The 20,976-nt window shown below is 47.8% G+C and overlaps 2 protein-coding genes across 4 annotated transcripts; both read left to right on the forward strand.

The window, feature by feature from the left end:
- The first annotated feature begins 2,332 nt into the window (after window positions 1–2,332).
- LOC142855145 (uncharacterized) lies at window positions 2,333–2,539 on the forward strand. The gene has a single exon (XM_075981833.1). The coding sequence runs from the start codon at window positions 2,333–2,335 to the stop codon at window positions 2,537–2,539; it is 207 nt and encodes a 68-aa protein (XP_075837948.1).
- Bcl9 (BCL9 transcription coactivator) lies at window positions 2,510–16,292 on the forward strand. 3 transcript variants are annotated; one of them, XM_075981829.1, is made up of 7 exons: window positions 2,510–2,633; window positions 3,514–3,830; window positions 6,196–6,382; window positions 7,156–7,255; window positions 9,338–11,576; window positions 12,572–12,832; window positions 13,963–16,292. In XM_075981829.1, exons 1-7 carry the CDS (start codon window positions 2,581–2,583, stop codon window positions 15,078–15,080), a joined length of 4,275 nt encoding a protein of 1,424 aa, XP_075837944.1. In that variant the 5' UTR covers window positions 2,510–2,580; the 3' UTR covers window positions 15,081–16,292. The 3 variants fall into 3 exon arrangements, with proteins under 3 accessions (XP_075837944.1, XP_075837945.1, XP_075837946.1); XM_075981830.1 differs by having other exon boundaries at window positions 13,999–16,292; XM_075981831.1 differs by having other exon boundaries at window positions 3,514–3,608.
- The last annotated feature ends 4,684 nt before the right edge of the window (window positions 16,293–20,976 follow it).

Here is a 20,976-nt window from a genome sequence, read left to right on the forward strand (position 1 = left end):
TCTTTCATGTTCCTTTTAACCTCTGTTCTGTCTGTCCATCCACAAACTAAGGCTGAGGAAACTGGGTTAGGAAGAGAGCCGGGGTCTGAGAGCGCTGATTGGCTAGAAAAGCCATTCCTGCCTGTGCACTCGGCTTCATTCAGGTGGGAAATACCTGCCGATCAAGGTCAGGGAAATTGTGAGAATAAGAAATTGTATGTGAAAGTACTTTGAAAATAAGAATATTTTATGTTCATGGCATCATTATTAGAAACAATCTATGCTTCCAGCTCGTCATAAATGCCTGGCAGACAAATGAGCCAGTTTGATATTTGTGATGTATTTTGCATTTCTTGGGAAGAAGAGTGCAGCACAAACGCCGGGTGTTTTTGTTTTCTGAGAAGCTGATAAGTCATGGAGGACCCAGCTGTACCCTTAGTACATCATGCTGAGTAGTCTAGAGAGACCAGAGAACATACAATCAGGTTCTTGTCTTCAAAGAGCACAGTCTTCGCAGGGAGGAAATGACACAAAGGATTGCTCAGTGCCAGTGACCAAGCACTAGACTGTGGTGCCGACGGAAAGTGCCCGAGTTACACGCAGATTATACAGCTGATAATGGCTTTCCTTGGCGGAGGTAACACTCTGGCCTTGTCTGCCCGGGATTCATTTGCTGTGTCTGCTTTACCGATGATTACTGGTTTTGAAAAAGAATGTAAAAAGTGGTTTCTGATCTTGACTTGTCACATTTGACAACCAAACCCATCCTATAGTTTAAACTGTAAAAGGAAACAGACCGAAGGTATTAGGGGATAGAAATGAGACCTTAAATGTAATCACGCTCAGTGTGTTCTATAGAGTTCTGCTTCTGGAGCTAACTTAGATCTCTCCAGAATATCTTTTTCTAGTTCTCCTTCCTGCCTCCTTTACTAAAACAGGAAAAGATGTTGTTCTGTGTACTCAAAACTTCCCTAATTCCCTTCCTGGCCCAGGTTAAATAGGGACTAGTGGAAATGCCTAGTTGAAGGAATTTTGCACTGACAGTTATCATACCAGTTACCATACCACCACGATTTAACCATAACTAAGGAGCCTCCTGGTTTTAGTCAAGACTTTGAGACTCTCAAAATACGTGTGAGCTTTAACACACGAGCTGTTTCTAGCTCCTTTTAATTTTGTAGCCACTGATCCTTCACCAGACATTCCCTTCCTTCAGCCCCATACATGGTCAGCCAGAGAGCAGCAGGTGGAGGAGAGGGACGAGCAGGTGGTGGTGGTTCCAGGAAGACGCTTGTGGAACCTCCTGGGAGGGACCCGTGATGGAGAGTATATACCATGGTTCCCTAGCCCACTGTCTGGGCTTCCCTAAATAAAGAACTTTTTCGTTTGTTCCATAGCTAGGTTTGGGAATATTTATTGACCTTTATGCTTCAAATTAGCCTTGCAAATTAGCTCAAAAAATACCTTAGCCTTCAAAGATACTCTTTTACCTTCAAAACTGTGGCTCATTGCCATGCTTCCCATGTCCCTGTCATTAAGGTGAGAACACAGGCACAAAATCTGCATAATTTAATAGAAGAATCGTGGAAATCGGGGACAGAACTGATTGAATTGGTATTAGCTTAATGTTTGTTTTCAGAAGTGTCTCCTTTGGTGCCCCATCACCCTCAAGCCCACAGAGTAAACGCATCTATAATTTGCTGCATGGTTTGAAATTGGGGTGGGCTTGTTATATGTCTCTGCGATTGTTTGCCACCACAGCCCAAACACCAGAGATCAGTACCCTCTGGTATGAAGGCATTATTTCACAGCATACTTTGGAGGGAGACAACCCAAACCCATTGAGACTTTTGTATTCAGAAATAAACACAAGGCAGAAGAAATGGCTAAAAATGAAATGCTTTTCTCTCCTTCACAGAGACTGCTTGAAGGGAGGCCTATGTGCTCATCAGAAATCCTTAGTTTTCTTCAGTTGCTCAATTGCCAGAGCCAGTGGCTATGACATGGCTCTCACCCTTCCCCTTTATCCCTTGGGAGCTGAAGCATGGCCTAGATGTCTCTTGTTGTGCTGATCCTGTTGGAAGGTGTTTTCTTTTTCTTTTTAATATTTATTTATTTATTATGTATACAATATTCTGTCTGTGTGTATGCCTGAAGGCCAGAAGAGGGCGCCAGACCTCATTACAGATGGTTGTGAGCCACCATGTGGTTGCTGGGAATTGAACTCAGAACCTTTGGAAGAGCAGACAATGCTCTTAACCACTGAGCCATCTCTCCAGCCCTGGAAGGTGTTTTCTATCTTTGTTTTCATTCTTACCTTCTTTATGTCCTTTTTCTGTAGTGGGCCCTGGAGATGCGAGATTTTCCTTCGGCAGCAGGAGGCACACGCTCAGAGAATGCTGGAACTTCAAGGGGGAAGGACCCACTTCCACAACAGAGAAAAACAAAGAGGAAAAAGGCGAGCTGGCAGCCAGCACTAAGGGACGTACCAAACAAGCAGTGGGCAACTGCCTCTGCCCCCAGCAGCTGCTTCTGCTACAGCCCGAGAGGAACTCGGTGAGCCCATCCCAGTTAGTGACCGAAAGCTCAGGATTTCAATCAATGCATTCCAGTAACCCTAAAGTGAGGAGCTCTCCGTCAGGAAACACACAGAGGTAAGGGCTCGGGCCTCACTGCCACCCCTCAGGGACGGCACGTGTATACCACACACACTGGTGGGTCAATGTGTAGAGTTAGACGCAGAATAGTCCTAAGTGGGAAAGAAAGAGGAAACAATGGAATAGTAACAGCTGGTAGCCAAACCTGATGCTACAATTTTTCTGGGTTATTCTCTCAGCCACCATTCCCATGCCTCCCACCTTCCCCCTTTCCCCACCCCTTGCAAAGCACAAACAGAAGGACCTTAAAGACCAACCAGTACCATCTGCGGAAACTGAGGCATAGAATGATGAGGTCCTAGAGCTAAAACACCGCCTGGAGCCTTTGCTGTGTTTCTCAGTACTCAGACTGTAAAGAATGTCTTTCCTGGGGGTGGGCTTGCCCTGCTTTGGTGCTGTGCTGCTGCTGGGAAGGGTGCTGGAGGATTTCCCTAACTTGACGGCACTAGTGGGTTTTCTTTCTGCCCTTGGGCCTGCTTGCTTGTTCTAGGCTTTCATTACAGCTGTTCCTGTCATCAGCCTGGGGGTGGTAGTATTTTGATCTTAACGATGTCTGTTTGTTTACTCTGAGCTAGTCTTAGTGTGAGAGTCACTTTCCTATGTACATAGAAACGGTTGTCCTTTATTGACAGAAACCCTAGAGATAGGTCCCCATGTGACTCTAGTGTTCCTGGGCTCTGGAGGCCATTCTGTTTGATCCTCCTCTCTGTTGATAGCTCCAAGATGGGGGCCAGGGTGGCAGGGACCAGCATGTGGGCGAGGTGCGGTGTGGGGTGGGTTATTCCGCATGCAGGGTCTCCTAAAGTCATTATAGAAACACTAATTTGTACTGACCATATCTGGTATCTGATCTCTCTCTGTTATTTGTTTCTTTTAGTAGCCCTAAGTCAAAACAGGAGGTGATGGTCCGTCCCCCTACAGTGATGTCCCCATCTGGAAACCCCCAGCTGGATTCCAAATTCTCCAATCAGGGTAAACCGGGGGGCTCAGCCAGCCAATCCCAGCCATCCCCCTGTGACTCCAAGAGTGGGGGCCATACCCCTAAAGCACTCCCTGGCCCAGGTGGGAGCATGGGGCTGAAGAATGGGGCTGGAAATGGTGCCAAGGGCAAGGGGAAAAGGGAGCGAAGTATTTCCGCCGACTCCTTTGATCAGAGAGATCCTGGGACTCCAAACGATGACTCTGACATTAAAGGTATGTCTATAAGCTCTTTGAGACTCAGAGGGAAGTTGGTGTTCCCTGGGGAAGGCTTCTGACATTTACTAGAGGCCAGAGGCTGCTGTCACTAAAGTGGGAGAGTTGGCAGATTCAGGAACTGTTGCAGTTCAGGAGAGACCATTGCTTTTCATTTTTCTCCTCATTAAAAGAGAGGCTAGAACCCCTTGTTAAGGAGCTCTTGCTCTTGGATGTGCATGTGGTTTGAGCAGATGTTTTACCGGCCTAGGCTATGTTCAGGAGCATATTTCTGGCCTGTGCACTGTTGTCCTTCGGTCAAACCAGTAGCTACCGTTCAGCCTGTAGCCCAGGCTGGAGCAGGTTCCCTGGCATTCCCTCCTCTTGGAGAAATCCTCCACGACTTGGGTTTTGTGCTTGCTGGTTGCCACTTTGCCAGACTCCTAGACACAAGGGGAAGCCTTAATGGCCCTGGCACTAGTCCAGAGCTGTCACAGCTGATTTCAGTGTGGCATGGATGAGGTGGCTACCAGATGTGGTAGAGGTTTGGCAGGCACTACAGTGTAATGAGCCAGGAAACGGTATTGGTGTGGGATTTAAGGCTTTTTTCTTCCTACAGGAAAACTTTAAAAAAAAAAGATCTTAGGAGTAGGCCAGAATGTGAAGTTACAATTTAACAAGTGAAAGTGAGATTTCCCCAGCCCAAAGTCAAAGGGAAAAGCTGAGTAATTACTCCCTGCCTTCTTCCCTTCCTTCTTCCCCTTCCTGAAGTGTTCCTGGGAATCCTGTTACAAACCCCAGCACTCTCTTTGGGGGTACAGTCAGCAAGACAAATAGTTGTCATCTTCAAGAGTTTGGGTGCACCTAGAAACCAATCATTAGACCACCAGTACAAAGTATGATCAATGCCAGAATACTAGAAGGGGCTATGAGTTCGATTAACAGTGGCATCCTGTCATGTCTAAGAAGTTTCTGGAAGGTTGCCAGGGAGGAGGGACAGGCATGCTAATATGTGCACTACAGACATACACTAATATGTATACTACAGACATATGATAACGTGCACTTCAGGCATACTAACGTGTACCACAGACATGCTAACATGTGCACTATAGACATGTGCTAATATGTGTGCTAAAGACATGCTGATATGTGCACTATAGACATGTGCTAATATGTATACTACAGGTATGCTAATATTTGTATTATAGACATATGCTAATATGTACACTACAGATATGTGTTAATGTTTACTACAGACATGTTAATATATACACTATAAGCATGCCAATATGTGCAATGTAGACATATATATGTACTGCAGACATATGCTAATATGTACACTATAAACATGCTAATATGTGTACTGTAGACATGTATGTGTACTGTAAACTTATACTAATATGGGCGATGTAGACATGTGCTAATATGTGTACTACAGACATGCCAATATGTGTACCACAGACATGCTAATATGTATACCACAGACATATGTTAATATGGGCACTATAGACATATATGTATACCACAGATGTGCTAATATATGTACTACAAACATGTGCTAACATGTGTACTACAGACAGTGCTCACATGTGCAGCACAGACATGCTAACATGTGCTCTAGACATGCTAATATGTGCACTATAGACAAGTGCTTACGTGCACACTACAGACATGCTAATATGTGCACTATAGACAAGTGCTTACATGCACACTACAGACATGCTAATATGTGCACTATAGACATGCTAATATGTGCACTATAGACATGCTAATATGTGCACTATAGACATGCTAATATGTGCACTATAGACATGTGCTTACGTGCACACTACAGACATGCTAATATGTGCACTATAGACATGCTAATATGTGCACTATAGACATGTGCTTACATGCACACTACAGACATGCTAATATGTGCACTATAGACATGCTAATATGTGCACTATAGACATGCTAATATGTGCACTATAGACATGCTAATATGTGCACTATAGACATGTGCTTACGTGCACACTACAGACATGCTAATATGTGCACTATAGACATGCTAATATGTGCACTATAGACATGTGCTTACGTGCACACTACAGACATGCTAATATGTGCACTATAGACATGCTAACATATGTACTACAGACATGTGCTAACGTGTTAATATGTGCACTACAAACAGAAGAGAGGATGGGAGGATTGCTATAGAGTGAATCATTTAGGGGAAAAAGTATTGGAGATATATGAGTAGAAGAGATGTTTCCGCTTAGCAAGGAACTTGTTCTTGAAGTTTTCAAGCTGGATTTGTGTGTGATTCTGTAATTACTGGTGGGAAGGCTGGGGCAGGCAGTTTGTTCTCTCTATGACAGCGAGTCTTTCATTCTTTTAGAATGTAATTCTGCAGACCACATCAAGTCCCAGGACTCCCAGCACACACCACACTCCATGACCCCATCAACTGCTACAGCCCCCAGGTCTTCCACTCCTCATGGCCAAACTACTGCCCCAGAACCCATACCTGCTCAGAAGACTCCAGCCAAAGTGGTGTATGTGTTTTCTACTGAGATGGCAAATAAGTAAGTCGGTGGCTGTGTCTTAGTGTAGAGCACACCTTGTGTGTTGTGGAACCAGAGCTCTCGTTCTTCTGCACTGGGCTGGGGTAGCTGCGGACGGTGCTTCATTGGCTGTGTTGGGGGAGAGAGAGTGTGAGGAGATGCGAAACACGGGTTGAGTGCACAGTATGCACTTTTCTGTGATTTGTATGTTCTTTTTTTTTAAAAAAAAAAATACCACAAACACTACATGTCTATACTAGAATAATGAGAAAATATAAGGAGAACAATCTCTAAATTCACCAAAAGTAACTACTGTGCACAGTTTGCCGTGTGTGTTTCAGGTGGTTGGATGAAGCAGTGAAGTGTTTACTTATCAGGAATACCTACACTTCACCCTCCTCTCACAAGGCACAGGGTGGATCTTCACAGTTCTGCTATCTCTAGATGTGTGGAATTCCATGTTCGCCTTTCCTAGCTGCTGTTTGAATGAGGGTTTTCTGTAAAACGCCTAACTGGATTGGATTGAATTGAAGATCTTCAGTGTGTTGTTTTTGCTGCTTTTCAATGCCTCTGCAGGAATTGGCTTGTAGTCATCTTCTGACTTCAGACATTTGATGAGAAATGATAAGCTTAAATAATGAAGTGTGTTCCCTTTGATGTCTCCTCATTCACCATTCCTAGTGGTTCTGTATACCCCATCCAGAACCTTGGAAGCCCCGTCCAGGGTGGGCACATGTAGAACCGCAACTCACAAAACAGAAGCAAGTGCTAGTGCATTGTCTCTGTCTTTGCAGGGCTGCAGAAGCTGTACTGAAGGGCCAGGTCGAAACGATTGTCTCTTTCCATATCCAGAACATCTCCAACAGCAAGACAGAGAGAAGCACAGCCCCCCTGGTATGTTGTTTAGAACTGGAATAATGGCATCAAGGTTCTGCAATGCCTGAGAAGGGGATAAATTAAATTGCTGGCACAAGCAGCATCCTGGGTATTTAACTGTAGGATCTTAGGCATATCTTATCACATGGTCGGAAGTGACAGCTCAGCCTAATGCCACCATAATTGGAGTCTGGTGACTCTCCAGGTGATTCTTATTTGTTTCAGATCGAGACCTGTTGAGTGCTTTTTTTAAAAAATTTATTTTATTATTTTGTGTGTTTGAGTGTTTTGCCTGCATGTATATCTGTGTGCCACATACCTGCCTGGTACCCGAGGAGGTGGATGGAGAACCTCCATGTGGATGCTGGGAATCAAGCCCAGGTTCTTTCCAAGAACAACAAGTACTCTTAACCAGTGAGCCAAGTGCTTTTTAATATCTTGATATTTTCAAAATTATAGTTGAGTCTGTTCCTTACCTAGATCTTAAGTACCCAGTATAAACTACACTAGAGAAAAAGTATGTAGTGTTTTTTGTAACCATACAGATTTCCATGTGGAATCAAAACCATTTGTTGTGAAGAGGCACTGTACCAGATCCTGGGATCAGATTTAAAGTCCTAGACACAGTTTCTGCTTTCAAAGAGCATAAAGTCCAATCCTGAGATGAGTCTTAGACAAGAAAAAAAGTTGAATGACAATAAGCAATCAGTTGTAATTCAAGATAAAATAGGTGGCTTCTTTTCTAGTTTATTTATCAAAGAGGGCTCCATCTCCAGGGTCCAGCAGCACTTGGGCTTTCCTAAGGCCGGACAAGGTGCTTCACACTCCCCAGCCCCTCTACTACTCAGTGGCGGAGGACAGGTACAAACCCCTGGTCCTGGAGTGCACGGGGCATGTTGTCATGCAGTTGTCTTAATGACAGTTCCTAATACAGCTGTCTGCTCCACTTTATCTGGGACTAAAATGACAGTGGAACAGGAGTTGAGGAGGGGATTGGTAAAGACTCAGTGGTCTCCTCTCCACTTCTTTATGACATCAGTGCCCACCTGTAGCAAACTCGTCAAAACAGGCAGCAATACCAAACCTGAAATAGCAACTAAGCAAAGGTGTCCTCTACAGACATGGAATACGCTTTTGATCATTCAGAGACATACACATTCATATCACAAATAAACACACCATAGACACTTGTAAATATACATTTATGTTTGAAACATAAACTGTTCATATGTATAGATATACATGAAGATTCAAGTATACATTTACACAGGCAAACAGTCCAACTGAGAGCAAAAAGGCATCTTCCAAACACAGTGTCCATGTTGTCGGTGAGCTCGCGTTTGTCTGGATGTAGTGTAGCAGCGGTCCTTAATGATAAGCAGTCATCAGCCTGTTAAATGGAACAGCTTTGTTGATTGGAAAAAACAGATCCAGAGACACTATGTGCTAGATAGTCTCAGGTTTCTCTACAGACACTTCCTGCCTGCAGATTGTCTTACTACGCCAAGATACAAACTCTTATCAAATATGGAATCAGTGATCACAAACTAAAAGCAGAAACCAGAGACAGCAGGTCCATGGAGACTCAAGGAGGAAGTAAGCTAGTGGTCACTCTACAGTGGAGTAAGCTGGTGGTCACTCTACAGAGGAGCCTTGGCATGGAGCAGCCTTCCCGACTGCAAAACCACAAGTGACTTTTAGTTTGTCTTTCAGTTAGAAATATCAGACCTTTGGATTGATAGTGAGAAGTCTGAATGACCAGGGAAAAAGGAAAAGGTGTTGGGTATAACCACCCATATACCAAAAAACGAATCTTTCCCTAAGTCAGAAGCATTGCAGACACCTCAAAATAGATGCTCAGAGCCTAGCACATGCATGAAGTTGTTGAAACCTAATTTTCGGGAAGAGAAAGAGGGTGCTGCTATTCAGTATCAGGTTTAAAAAAATAAATGTGCTTCATGTCCAAAAGTTGGTTATCCATGAAAGGCAGTATCAGTATGGATTTATGTTACTGGGACACAACTTTTATATCTTATTTCTTTAATTGCCCTTCTGCTCAGTTCACCATTATGTAATACAAAGCATCTTATTTGTCTTCAGAACACACAGATACCCACCCTTCGGAATGATCCAAAACCTCTGCCACAGCCGCCGCCAGCTCCCACCACCCAGGACCAGAACTCTTCGCAGAGTGCCAGACTGCAGCCAACCCCGCCCATTCAGGCACCAGCACCCAAGCCTGCTGCAGCCCCGCGTCCCCTGGACCGGGACAGTCCCGGGGTAGAAAATAAACTGATTCCTTCTGTGGGCAGTCCTGCCAGCTCCACTCCACTGCCCCCAGATGGTACTGGGCCAAACTCGACACCCAACAATCGAGCAGTGACCCCTGTCTCCCAGGGGAGCAATAGCTCTTCAGCAGATCCCAAAGCCCCCCCACCTCCACCAGTGTCCAGTGGCGAGCCCCCTACGCTAGGCGAGAACCCTGACGGCCTGTCTCAGGAGCAGCTGGAACACCGGGAACGCTCCTTACAGACTCTGAGAGATATCCAGCGCATGCTCTTCCCCGATGAGAAAGAGTTCACAGCAGGACAAACAGGGGGTCCCCAGCCAAACACTGGGGTTTTAGATGGACCTCAGAAAAAACCAGAAGGGCCAATACAGGCCATGATGTCTCAATCCCAAAGCCTAGGTAAGGGACCTGGGCCCCGGACAGATGTGGGAGCTCCATTTGTCCCTCAGGGACACAGAGATGTGCCCTTTTCTCCGGATGAAATGGTCCCACCCTCTGTGAACTCCCAGCCTGGGCCCATCGGACCCGACCACCTGGACCATATGACTCCTGAGCAGATAGCGTGGCTGAAGCTGCAGCAGGAGTTTTATGAAGAGAAGAGGAGGAAGCAGGAGCAGGTGGTTGTCCAGCAGTGCTCACTCCAGGACATGATGGTCCATCAGCATGGGCCCCGAGGAGTGGTCCGAGGGCCTCCCCCTCCATACCAGATGGCCCCAAGTGAAGGCTGGGCACCTGGGGCAGAGCCATTTCCTGATGGGATCAACATTTCACATTCTCTACCCCCAAGGGGCATGGCTCCCCACCCCAACATGCCAGGGAGCCAGATGCGCCTTCCTGGGTTTGCAGGAATGATAAATTCTGAGATGGAGGGACCGAATGTGCCCAACCCGGCATCCAGACCAGGTCTTACTGGAGTCAGTTGGCCAGACGATGTGCCAAAAATCCCAGACGGTCGAAGTTTTCCTCCTGCCCAGGGTGTCTTCAGTGGTCCTGGCCGAGGAGAGCGGTTCCCAAACCCCCAAGGCTTGTCTGAAGAGATGTTTCAACAGCAGCTGGCGGAGAAGCAGCTGGCTCTCCCCCCAGGGATGAGCATGGAGGGCGTCAGGCCCGGCGTGGAAATGAATAGGATGATCCCAGGCTCCCAGCGCCACATGGAGCCGGGAAGTAACCCCATTTTCCCTCGAGTACCAGTTGAGGGTCCTCTGAGCCCATCCAGGGGTGACTTTCCCAAAGGAATGCCTCCACAGATAGGCCCTGGTCGGGAGCTTGAGTTCGGGATGGTTCCTGGGGGAATGAAAGGGGATGTCAGTCTAAACGTCAACATGGGATCCAGCTCTCAGATGATACCTCAGAAGATGAGAGAGGCTGGGGCAGGCCCTGAGGATATGATGAAATTACGCCCTGGTAGCTCAGACATGTTGCCTGCCCAGCAGAAAATGGTGCCCCTGCCATTTGGTGAGCACCCTCAGCAGGAGTATGGTGTGGGTCCCAGGCCGTTCCTTCCCATGTCTCAGGGTCCAGGCAGCAACAGTGGCTTGCGGAATCTCAGAGAACCAATTGGGCCCGACCAAAGGACTAACAGCCGGCTCAGTCATATGCCACCACTACCTCTCAACCCTTCCAGTAACCCCACTAGCCTCAACACAGCTCCTCCAGTTCAGCGTGGCCTGGGGCGGAAGCCTTTGGATATATCTGTGGCAGGCAGCCAGGTGCATTCCCCAGGCATTAACCCCCTGAAGTCTCCTACAATGCACCAAGTCCAGTCTCCGATGCTGGGCTCGCCCTCGGGGAACCTCAAGTCCCCTCAGACTCCATCACAGCTGGCAGGCATGCTGGCAGGCCCAGCTGCTGCTGCTTCCATTAAGTCCCCTCCTGTCTTGGGGTCTGCTGCTGCTTCGCCTGTTCACCTCAAGTCTCCATCACTTCCTGCCCCATCGCCTGGATGGACCTCCTCTCCCAAACCTCCCCTCCAGAGTCCTGGGATCCCTCCAAACCACAAAGCGCCCCTCACCATGGCCTCCCCAGCCATGCTGGGAAGTGTAGAGTCAGGTGAGTGTGCTCACATCCTCACCCTTGTAGCTGAAGGTTGCTAGAATTTGTATTTTAAGAAAACTCATGTCTTGATGGTATTGTCAAAATTTGTTGCAAGGTGTATGATGGTCAGTAATTCCTGGCAGAAAGGGTAGTTAGTTCCCTGAATAATTTACATTTGCGCATGAATACATAATGGCGAAATAGAATGTCAGCAGTGGTTAAATGTGGCTTCCTAAAATACTGGAACCACTCATTTCAGGGGTTACTGTCCAGTCAAAAGAATGAATATAAGCCCAACCAGGGTGAGGGGCCTGCGCTAAGACCTAGGAGGATCCTCCTTGGTAGACTGCTGTCGTCACACATCGGCTGCTGTTGCTACAGTGTTTTCTTCCTAGGAGAGACTCTGGCTGATGATATTTTCCCGAATGGGACCGAGGTGGTCAGTGAAGTAGCCCTGGGGTGTTAACTACTAGGTTAGTGCCATCTCCACTTGAAACACTAGAATCAGAATGAGGCAGGCGATTTACCCTAGCAGAGCTAAAACATCTCTCTGTGGGGTAGCAGTTCACTAGCGCAGTGGGGTGGAGCAGCCAGCCACCTCAGACGTGTTTGTCGTGGAAATTAAGCAGGAGTTTGTGCAGAGAGATGGGGTTAGCACCCGAGGGTAGAGTACAAGCCTCTCTCCTTGGCTTGTAAGTACCTGAGTCACGATTGGCAGGGAAAGAGATCCGCTTGTTTCACACCAATCGTTGAGCGTTGTCTGTAAGCTGTGTTCTCCCCAAGCTTAACTAATATTTCTAGCACATTCCTGATGTGTTTGTCTTCACATCTGCTGATCCGTCACCTCTACGTCACACTGTGGTGTCCCTCTGCACAGAGCCTGACTGGAAGACTGAGATCCCTGCCCTGTTCACCTGTCTTGTTCTCAGCCTCTCTGGGCCATAGACCCAGCACCCAGCACCGTTCAGGAAGCATCTAATCCCATACCTACTTTTGCTTTGTTCTGTTAGGTGGCCCCCCACCTCCTACAGCCAGCCAGCCTGCCTCTGTGAACATCCCAGGAAGTCTTCCTTCTAGCACACCTTACACCATGCCTCCAGAGCCAACCCTTTCCCAGAACCCACTCTCAATTATGATGTCGCGAATGTCCAAGTTTGCGATGCCCAGTTCTACCCCGTTATACCACGATGCCATCAAGACTGTGGCCAGCTCTGATGACGACTCCCCTCCAGCTCGTTCGCCCAACTTGCCGTCAATGAATAATATGCCAGGTAAGACAGGGCGGAACTGGTCCTGGGTAAGGCAGCAGCTTTGTAAACACCTACATAGATGGAAGTTGAATAAATTGAAGAATGCACTCTGAATTTCTGTAAACTGAAGTGCCTTGCCCAGATGACGCTGGGCCAGCGTGGTTCTGAGCTGGTGAGAAGGAAAGCGGCCCGTGTGGTCTGTTCGGTAGTGGTGATCTGATCTTGTGTGGGGGTGCGTTTTGGGTTGGGCTCTCCTAAAGCAGTACTGAAGAGCCTCTTTTTAACATACTGACTGCACTGTCTTTTATTTCTGAGTTTCCGGGCTGCTCTTCTGGGTGGGCAGCTTCAGAACCCAGGTCCTGCCTCACGTCCTGTACGCTTTCCTCCTGTGCTCACTCCTGCCAGGGAATGACCTGGAATGGTGATGGTCAGCAGGGAACTGTGGCTTCTCAGCCATGGGTATCTGGTTCCAATTTCATCCTGATTGTTAGGCACGCTGTCTGTTCATCAGTGATCCTAACTGACCGGGTTAGGACATGCTCTGTGACGTCACAAGCAGCAGCGTTATTGGTTATAATTCCTAGAGAACAAATACTTACATATCCCCGAGTCAGCTGCAGTGTTCCTTGGCCATAAGTCACTGTTTCTTTAATGGTTTATAGCCTGGGGCTTTAATGCCCTCTTTATGGCAATACAGAATAATGCTAAATTCTGATTGAGAAAAAGACCTGCTTGGTTTCCTTCCTGATATTTGTGCTACTTGAACTTAGAGACTAGACTGATGGATCCTGTCTCCAGAGCAGGCTGCACGTGAGCCTCCCCACCCCCAGACAATTGTTTTCTCCTGTATGAGCTGTCTCCAATGAAGAAGACCAGGCTCATTTGAAAGTTGACTTAGACCTTTTCAGAAAGAATGTCTTCTGTGCTGTCTTTAGTCGTACAGTTAAAAGGCTCGATCCTGTGTTGTCTGTTTCCCAGTGTTGCTGGTCTGTGTGCCTCCAAGTGTGTTACAACTTTTGGTGACAGGGATTATGGATTTTCCCAGCACAATGAACATATCACATAATAATTTTTTTGTTAATGTGATTTGTTAGAATTTTTGTGAGTTGCTTTTAGTTGAGTTGATTCCTTTGATATCTTTATTTTTCTAGGAATGGGCATTAATACACAGAATCCTCGAATTTCAGGTCCAAACCCTGTGGTTCCGATGCCAACCCTCAGCCCGATGGGAATGACCCAGCCACTCTCTCACTCCAATCAGATGCCCTCTCCTAATGCCATGGGACCCAGCATACCTCCTCATGGGGTCCCAATGGGGCCTGGCTTGATGTCACACAATCCTATCATGGGACATGGGTCCCAGGAGCCTCCAATGGTACCTCAAGGACGCATGGGCTTCCCCCAGGGCTTCCCTCCAGTACAGTCTCCTCCTCAGCAGGTTCCATTCCCTCACAATGGCCCCGCTGGGGGACAAGGCAACTTCCCAGGAGGAATAGGATTCCCAGGAGAAGGCCCGCTTGGTCGCCCCAGCAACCTGCCCCAAAGTACAGCAGATGCAGCACTTTGCAAGCCTGGAGGCCCAGGGGCTCCTGACTCCTTCACTGTCCTGGGGAACAGCATGCCTTCCGTGTTTACAGACCCAGATCTGCAGGAGGTAATCCGACCTGGAGCCACCGGAATACCTGAGTTCGATCTCTCCCGCATTATCCCTTCAGAGAAGCCCAGCCAGACACTGCAGTACTTCCCTCGAGGGGAAGTCCCAGGCCGCAAACAGCCACAGGGTCCTGGACCTGGGTTTTCTCACATGCAGGGGATGATGAGCGATCAAGCCCCTAGAATGGGACTAGCATTACCTGGCATGGGAGGCCCGGGGCCAGTAGGAACTCCAGACATTCCTCTTGGTTCATCTCCATCCATGCCAGGCCACAACCCAATGAGACCACCAGCCTTTCTCCAGCAAGGCATGATGGGACCTCATCACCGGATGATGTCACCAGCACAATCCACAATGCCCGGCCAAGCCACCCTGATGACCAATCCAGCTGCTGCTGTGGGCATGATTCCTGGCAAGGATCGGGGGCCTGCTGGGCTCTATACCCACCCAGGGCCTGTGGGCTCTCCAGGCGTGATGATGTCCATGCAGGGCATGATGGGACCCCAACAGAACATCATGATCCCGCCGCAGATGAGGCCCCGGGGCATGGCTGCTGATGTAGGCATGGGTGGATTTAGCCAAGGACCTGGCAACCCAGGAAACATGATGTTCTAAGCTGCTACACTTGGATGTGCCCGTCCTTGTCGAGGAGATTCCAGGTCCTGTGAGCTGCCCTGCCGGAGTTCCAGGAGTCCTCACTGGTGGTCACGCAGTAGGAAAAGAGCGACCCGGGGCTGCTTTGGGGGAAGAGGGAACCAAGAATGTATGGATTTACCGGAAAACAAAATATTCATTTAACCAACAGGTGTGTTTTTTTTAAGATTTATTTTTTAAAAATTATTTTTGTGGACTTGGGGATCCCGTGATGGCACCTCCTTTGGGGAATCGTAACCGTGCTTTGAGAGTCGCCATCAGTCATGTGTTGCACCATTCTTGCGTGTTTACGTCCTTTGGACTGGCTTCTCCCAGGATTCTTTTCTGTTTTGACTTTTGATTTGGGCTTTATTTTGTGTGTGTGCGTGCGTGTGTGCGTGCGTGCGTGTGTGTGTGTGTACTGTACTATATTGTAAAAGGGATTTTAGCAGAGACTTTAGTCTTTGGGGCAGGAGGAGAACAGGAGTGCTGGGTTGTTTACTTTAGATGGAGAATCCATCTTCAGACCTTGGACTATTTTCTTTCAACTCCAGTGTATAGAAAAACCAAACTACGACCTCAGAGCAGAGTATTAATGAAAAGCACAAAAAAAGGAGCTAAGTTCAGCAGGGGTGGGGGGAGGGGGGAAATTTTCTTTTTAAAAATACTGACACTTGGGACATTTGTTTTCCAGCCCCCTGCGCTCCAGCGCAGCCTGTCTCTCCCGGTGTACAAACCCACCTCACGGTTCTCTCCCTTCCTCTCTTCCTCCAGTTCCTTGGTTAAGTGTGTTTCCTTCCCTGTGACCCCACTGGTGACCCTCAGCTTCCCCCTCTCTCCACTTCCCCTTGGCAGCTGCAATACCCGGGTTCTCTGGAGGACACTCTAGGGAGGCCTGGCCTCTGCCTCCCCTGCCCTCTGGCCCCTCCCTTCCCGGCTGTGCTCTTCCTTGCCACCTTGTTTCTTGTTCTGCTTTTCTTAGGAATTCCCAAGTGAATTTTATTAATGTGGGAATGGAACCAATGCTAAAAGCTATCCAGGATTTTGTTTTTGTTTTGAATTTTGTGTTCCTTCCCCTTCCTCCCTGTTCCCATGCGTGAAACGTTCTGTGTAATCTTCATTAAATTTGGTACAAAACCACTTGCCAGAGCTGTGGTGTCAGAAAATAAATATATTGTTTCTTACAAAACTGAACCGCTTTGTCGTGCCTTTGGATTCCTGTTCCTTTGGTGTCAGGTCTGATACATTGGTTGCCCTGTGATCAGATCCTCGTATTGGAGTTAGCCCCGTAGGGATGGGAAAAGAGGAAGGAGCACACCTTGCTGTCAACGAGTGTTCCTAGGAAATCCAGTCAGAGCAGAAGAGCAGCGCTGACCTCACAGCTGACCTTCCCCACGAGAGCAAGAACTGGTCTTGCTAGGGTCCTGGATGAGAGCCAGCAAAATGGTGTAGATCAATTAGGAAGGCCAAGTTATATCTTTTGTTATTTAAATAAGTTTTAAGCCCTGCCCCCAGATCTTCCTGGGGTAAAATACCATTGCACCTACACATCCTGTCTTTTGACTAGCCACAAGATTGTGTGGTCCCTTCTGCCCACCCTCCTCTCCAGCCTGCCCCTGGTCACTTCTGTACTGTACCAATCTGTGCAGAGTCTACTTCCCACCATGTGAGCCTGGCACATTGGTGTGGTGTGTATCCTGCAAGGTACACTTGGCGCTCGCTCTTCTATTCCTGTACAGTTGGTTTTGTTCTGGTGTGTGTATTTCTTTTGAGTTGTAAAGCACTTGGAGATCAGTGACTGTGCGTGTATGTGTGTGCATGCGCGCACGTGCGCATGCATGCGTGTCTGTGTTCTGAGGCGAGAGAAGCTGAGCCACAAGCAGCAGGTGCAGGGCTCCCTGCAGTCACACCTGAACAAATTAGACTTTGCTGCTGTTTCACACTCTGTTGGCGGTGAATGCTGCTCTCTCTGACAAGAGTTTCTGAGGAGCTGCTTCGTCTGCAGCTGTAGTCCGCCCGCTCACCAACACAGGAGCCCAAACAACAAAAAGGGACGTGAACTTTGGGGAATCCATGCTGCCGGTCTCCTCAGTGTGCGCTTTCCTTTGGTTTTTAAGAGGACCTATGAGATACGGCATAGTCGTCTTTACAGGTGGAGCAGCTGAACCGTGAGTTTCAGAAGTGACCTAATCCAATCTACTCTGTTGATGTTGGATGATAACATTTTATGTTGTAGAGACATGGGCTAGGGAAATGACTGTGATTCATGAACTAGGCTGCCCCCGTTTCTGGTGTTTTCTGGAGCACAGGGGACCAAGAGATGAAACCCTCACGAGACACTGATCTGGGCCCGGCTGCAGCAGCTCCACTTCCTACTGCATATTCTCCTGTTGCAGTCACCAGTGGAATTTGGTCCCATGGCTACTATCCCAAGCAGAGGGTTGATCTAAAAGCAGATGTTCACTTGGAAGGGCAGCAAGAGATGGGTCGCCAGGTGCAGAAGCAGCCACAGCCTGCTGGGGGACCTTAGGTGTGGCACTCCTCTCCTGCGGCCCCCTGCTGGAGAACTTGCGGTGGTGCAGGTAAAAACGTTGAGTTGTTTTAAAGACTTGTACATCTTTCTTCCTGTTCTTCATCAGCCACACTTCATCACAACTATCTTTGATAAGCCAACTTTATGTGGGGTTAGGTGTAATTTCTAACTTAGTAGGATTATTATAAAAGCACACTTTTGAGAGATTGAATGTGGGTGTGTGGAAAACTTACAATGCGGGGTCTTTAAAAAAAACAGTGGCAATGATGTAATAATGACGAAGTGAAGGCTCAGCCGGTTTCTCTATCCAAACAGTTTGGGTTTTAGTGGAAATAATTAAATCCTAGCTTGTTAGTTCAGGACTAAGGGTGTGGGGTGGGTCCTCGCTGTTCTTAGGGGCTGTTAAGGACTAGGTTGCATTTTCTCTAATGTGATGTAGCCTGCAGTTATAGATGAAAACAGACAAATATCTGTGGTCATCTAGTGTAAGGTGTGGTGTGAGAAGACGAAATACTTTGTGCGGTGCAATCCTGTGCACTAGAACCCAAGGCCTCATGTGCTATGTTGTGATCTACCACCACGCTCTAGACCCCTAGCCTAAGGCTCACTTTTAAACAGTTTCGATGTTTGAAGCTGCTTCTAAAACAATTGATCCATTTCTCCCAGCCTTCCTCAGCTCCACTTCTTAATGTTGTAAGTCCAGCTCAAGAACACTCATCGGCGTTGGCTCCTGGGATGGGTTGCCTGTGCAGGTAGACGGGACCCCAGCATAGTTGTGTGTGTGTGTGTGTGTGTGTGTGTGTGTTGGGGGTGAGGGTATCACTTTAGCATTAATACAGAGGTCCCATGTTTCCATATTTCCCTGGGCTCCACATATTGTTGAGCTGACCGTGGCTGTTGTGGCTAAGCGAAGTAACTGCCCTCCACAGAGATGCTGGGGCCTACTCACTTGATTGTTTTCTTAGCCAGCAGCTGGGGGCGCCCTGAGAAAGATGGCTGCTGTGCTCCATTTGAACTCTGTTTAGTCATTTCTTTTTCCCTTTCTGAGTGCTCTTAGAGTGCTGAAGGAGAAGGAAGTTAGCCTTAACCCGAGGGCTTCCGTACGTGGCAACACTGCCAGGGCACCCACTGGGTGTCAAGAATTGCACTGGCTCAGGAATAAAGAGACAGTGTAAATCTGTTACAATACAACATAGGCAACGGCTGCAGAGACAGCGCAGACAGAGAGGAAACAAGCTCAGGAAGTTTCTTCAAAGGAAAGGTGATCTTTGAACTGCCTCTCGGAGGAGGGAGCTTTCCTGGAGTACCTGGGTGGAAGAAAGCAAACAGCAAGGGACTGTTTGAAGGAAGGCAGATATGGGGAATGCTCAGAGAGAAGGGCTGGATCCTGCAGACCCTCCTGCAGACCCTGTCCCTCCGGGGCTTGGAACTTGAAGTTTTAAGTAAGGAAGACTTGGGGGTATTGCTCCAAAGTTAATTGACTTCACAAGGCTATGACGCCCAGCACCATAAAAACTTTTAAACAAGGGAATCGGTGATTGGGTTGGCTTAGGAAGACTATAAAGTTAGGTGTGAAGACCGGACCGTGGGGGAAGAGAGCCACAGGAAGACGCTAAACCTGCTTTTCTGTAAGACCCTATTTCCCGAGTTCTTCAACCTTATTGTCCCTTTCTTGTTTTTAGTTTTTCCGTAATTTTTCTCAAAGTTATAAACCTGCATTTTTAAAGGAAAGTAACAGAATCTTAACTCTATTGGTAGACTCATAGCCCGCTTAAAGCAGGTCATTAATAACACACAAAATCCAGATTGAGACATTTCCTATTGGAGGGAGCTGAGCGGGAGGGCAGTGCTGCAAGGGAGGTGCACTGTAAGGCTCAGAATGAAGAGCACTTCCTCAGCCTGGCCTGCCTGTCTGGGGCTCCCGTTAGGCAGCAATGTCTCCCGCCTCTGTGTGGGTCTCAGCTTTCTGGCCGTGCTCAGTTGTGCCCGGCAACTGACAGGCACTGGAGAGAAGGGAAGTGGATCCGCGAGCCTGGGTGGCTCAGAAGTTACTGCCTCGCGCATATTCAAAGCATGGAAAAGCTCTGTTATTTCACCAGACACAAAAGAACAGGTGTCTCTTGCGAAATACTCCTTCAGGGCCCCCAGCAATTCTGAGCTGCCCCGCAGTGTCAAAGCTGAGGTTAGAGGCCTGCTGGGGAAGGGAAGTAGAGCTCTTTGCTCACTTGCTGGGCTGGTGCTCAGTGGAGAGGGCAGTGGGGCACCATGTGCTTCTGTGTGGCTTCGTGAGGATTTTGAGAACACTTGCTTGGGAAGCAGTCCTCGTCCCCTCCCCCCACCCCCGCCCGCTCCGCGTTAGCGTCACCAGCTCATCCTCTTGCTCCCACCGCTGGAGTGCAGGTGGGGGCACACAACTTACAAACCTCTGTGTTATCCAGCGCTCAATTAATTAGTGTGAATTTACGTTTTCAAGATTCCATTTATTTATTTACCACAGCAGAAGCTCTTTCTATTAAAACCTCTGGGGAGCCTGTGTTTATTTCTCTTCTTTACCACGCTTCCAGGGGCTTTCATTTTTCTCACTTCCCACATAGACGCTTCTTAGCTACCTGGGGAGTGACTTCCCCTGGAGACTCCTACCCGGCCCCACACATCAATCTGTGATCTAAACACTTGCTTGCCGCTGTGCACTGAGGGCTGTGGCGTTCTTAGCTGTTGGAGGCGGCATTCCCAGGCTCAGCCCCTTGCTGGAGCCTGAGTCATCCTGTTGTGCTCTCTCAGATTTGGTTACAAGGGATTGTAGGTGGCTGTGATTTATTTTGTTTTCCAACCACAGAAGGTCTCCTAGGTTTGGGTAAAGTTGTGTATAATAGCTGTCAGCAGTTGATCTACTAAAAAGTTTTATACGCTGGGCGGGAGAGATGACGCAGCAGTTAAGAGCGGAAAGGACCAGAATTTAGGTCTCAGGGCTCTGGTCAGGTGACTCCGCATACTGCCCCACCACAGAGACACATAATTAAAAGTATTATTTTTAAGTTTTATACAAGCATACAGATTTATTCATACAACCATGTAAATGGCTATGTTTATTAGCTCTGAGACATATAATAGCTATGTTTATTAACTTAAGACGTCATACAGTGTATTTTGAACATATTCATCTCTCCCATCTCCTCCCATAACCACTCTCTCATCCTTTCTCTCTTTTTTTTTCTTCCCCATTCAAGTCCAGTTTGTGTGTCCAGCTAGTTTGGGAGTGGGGCCTGCCCTGGTGCATGGTTGCCCTACCAGGGGTCACATCACCAAATACTGACTCTCCCTTTCCCAGAAGCTATCAAACGCCAG

The sequence above is a fragment of the Microtus pennsylvanicus genome, chromosome 7 (assembly GCF_037038515.1).
Source record: "Microtus pennsylvanicus isolate mMicPen1 chromosome 7, mMicPen1.hap1, whole genome shotgun sequence".
NCBI classification, from domain to species: domain Eukaryota; kingdom Metazoa; phylum Chordata; class Mammalia; order Rodentia; family Cricetidae; genus Microtus; species Microtus pennsylvanicus.

Coding starts and splice junctions, on each gene's coding strand:
- Bcl9 (XM_075981829.1), top strand. CDS start 2,581: ATGCATTCCAGTAACCCTAAAGTGAGGAGCTCTCCGTCAGGAAACACA. Junction 6,383..7,155: donor TCTACTGAGATGGCAAATAA/GTAAGTCGGTGG, acceptor CTGTCTTTGCAG/GGCTGCAGAAGCTGTACTGA. Junction 12,833..13,962: donor GTCAATGAATAATATGCCAG/GTAAGACAGGGC, acceptor TTATTTTTCTAG/GAATGGGCATTAATACACAG.
- LOC142855145 (XM_075981833.1), top strand. CDS start 2,333: ATGCGAGATTTTCCTTCGGCAGCAGGAGGCACACGCTCAGAGAATGCT.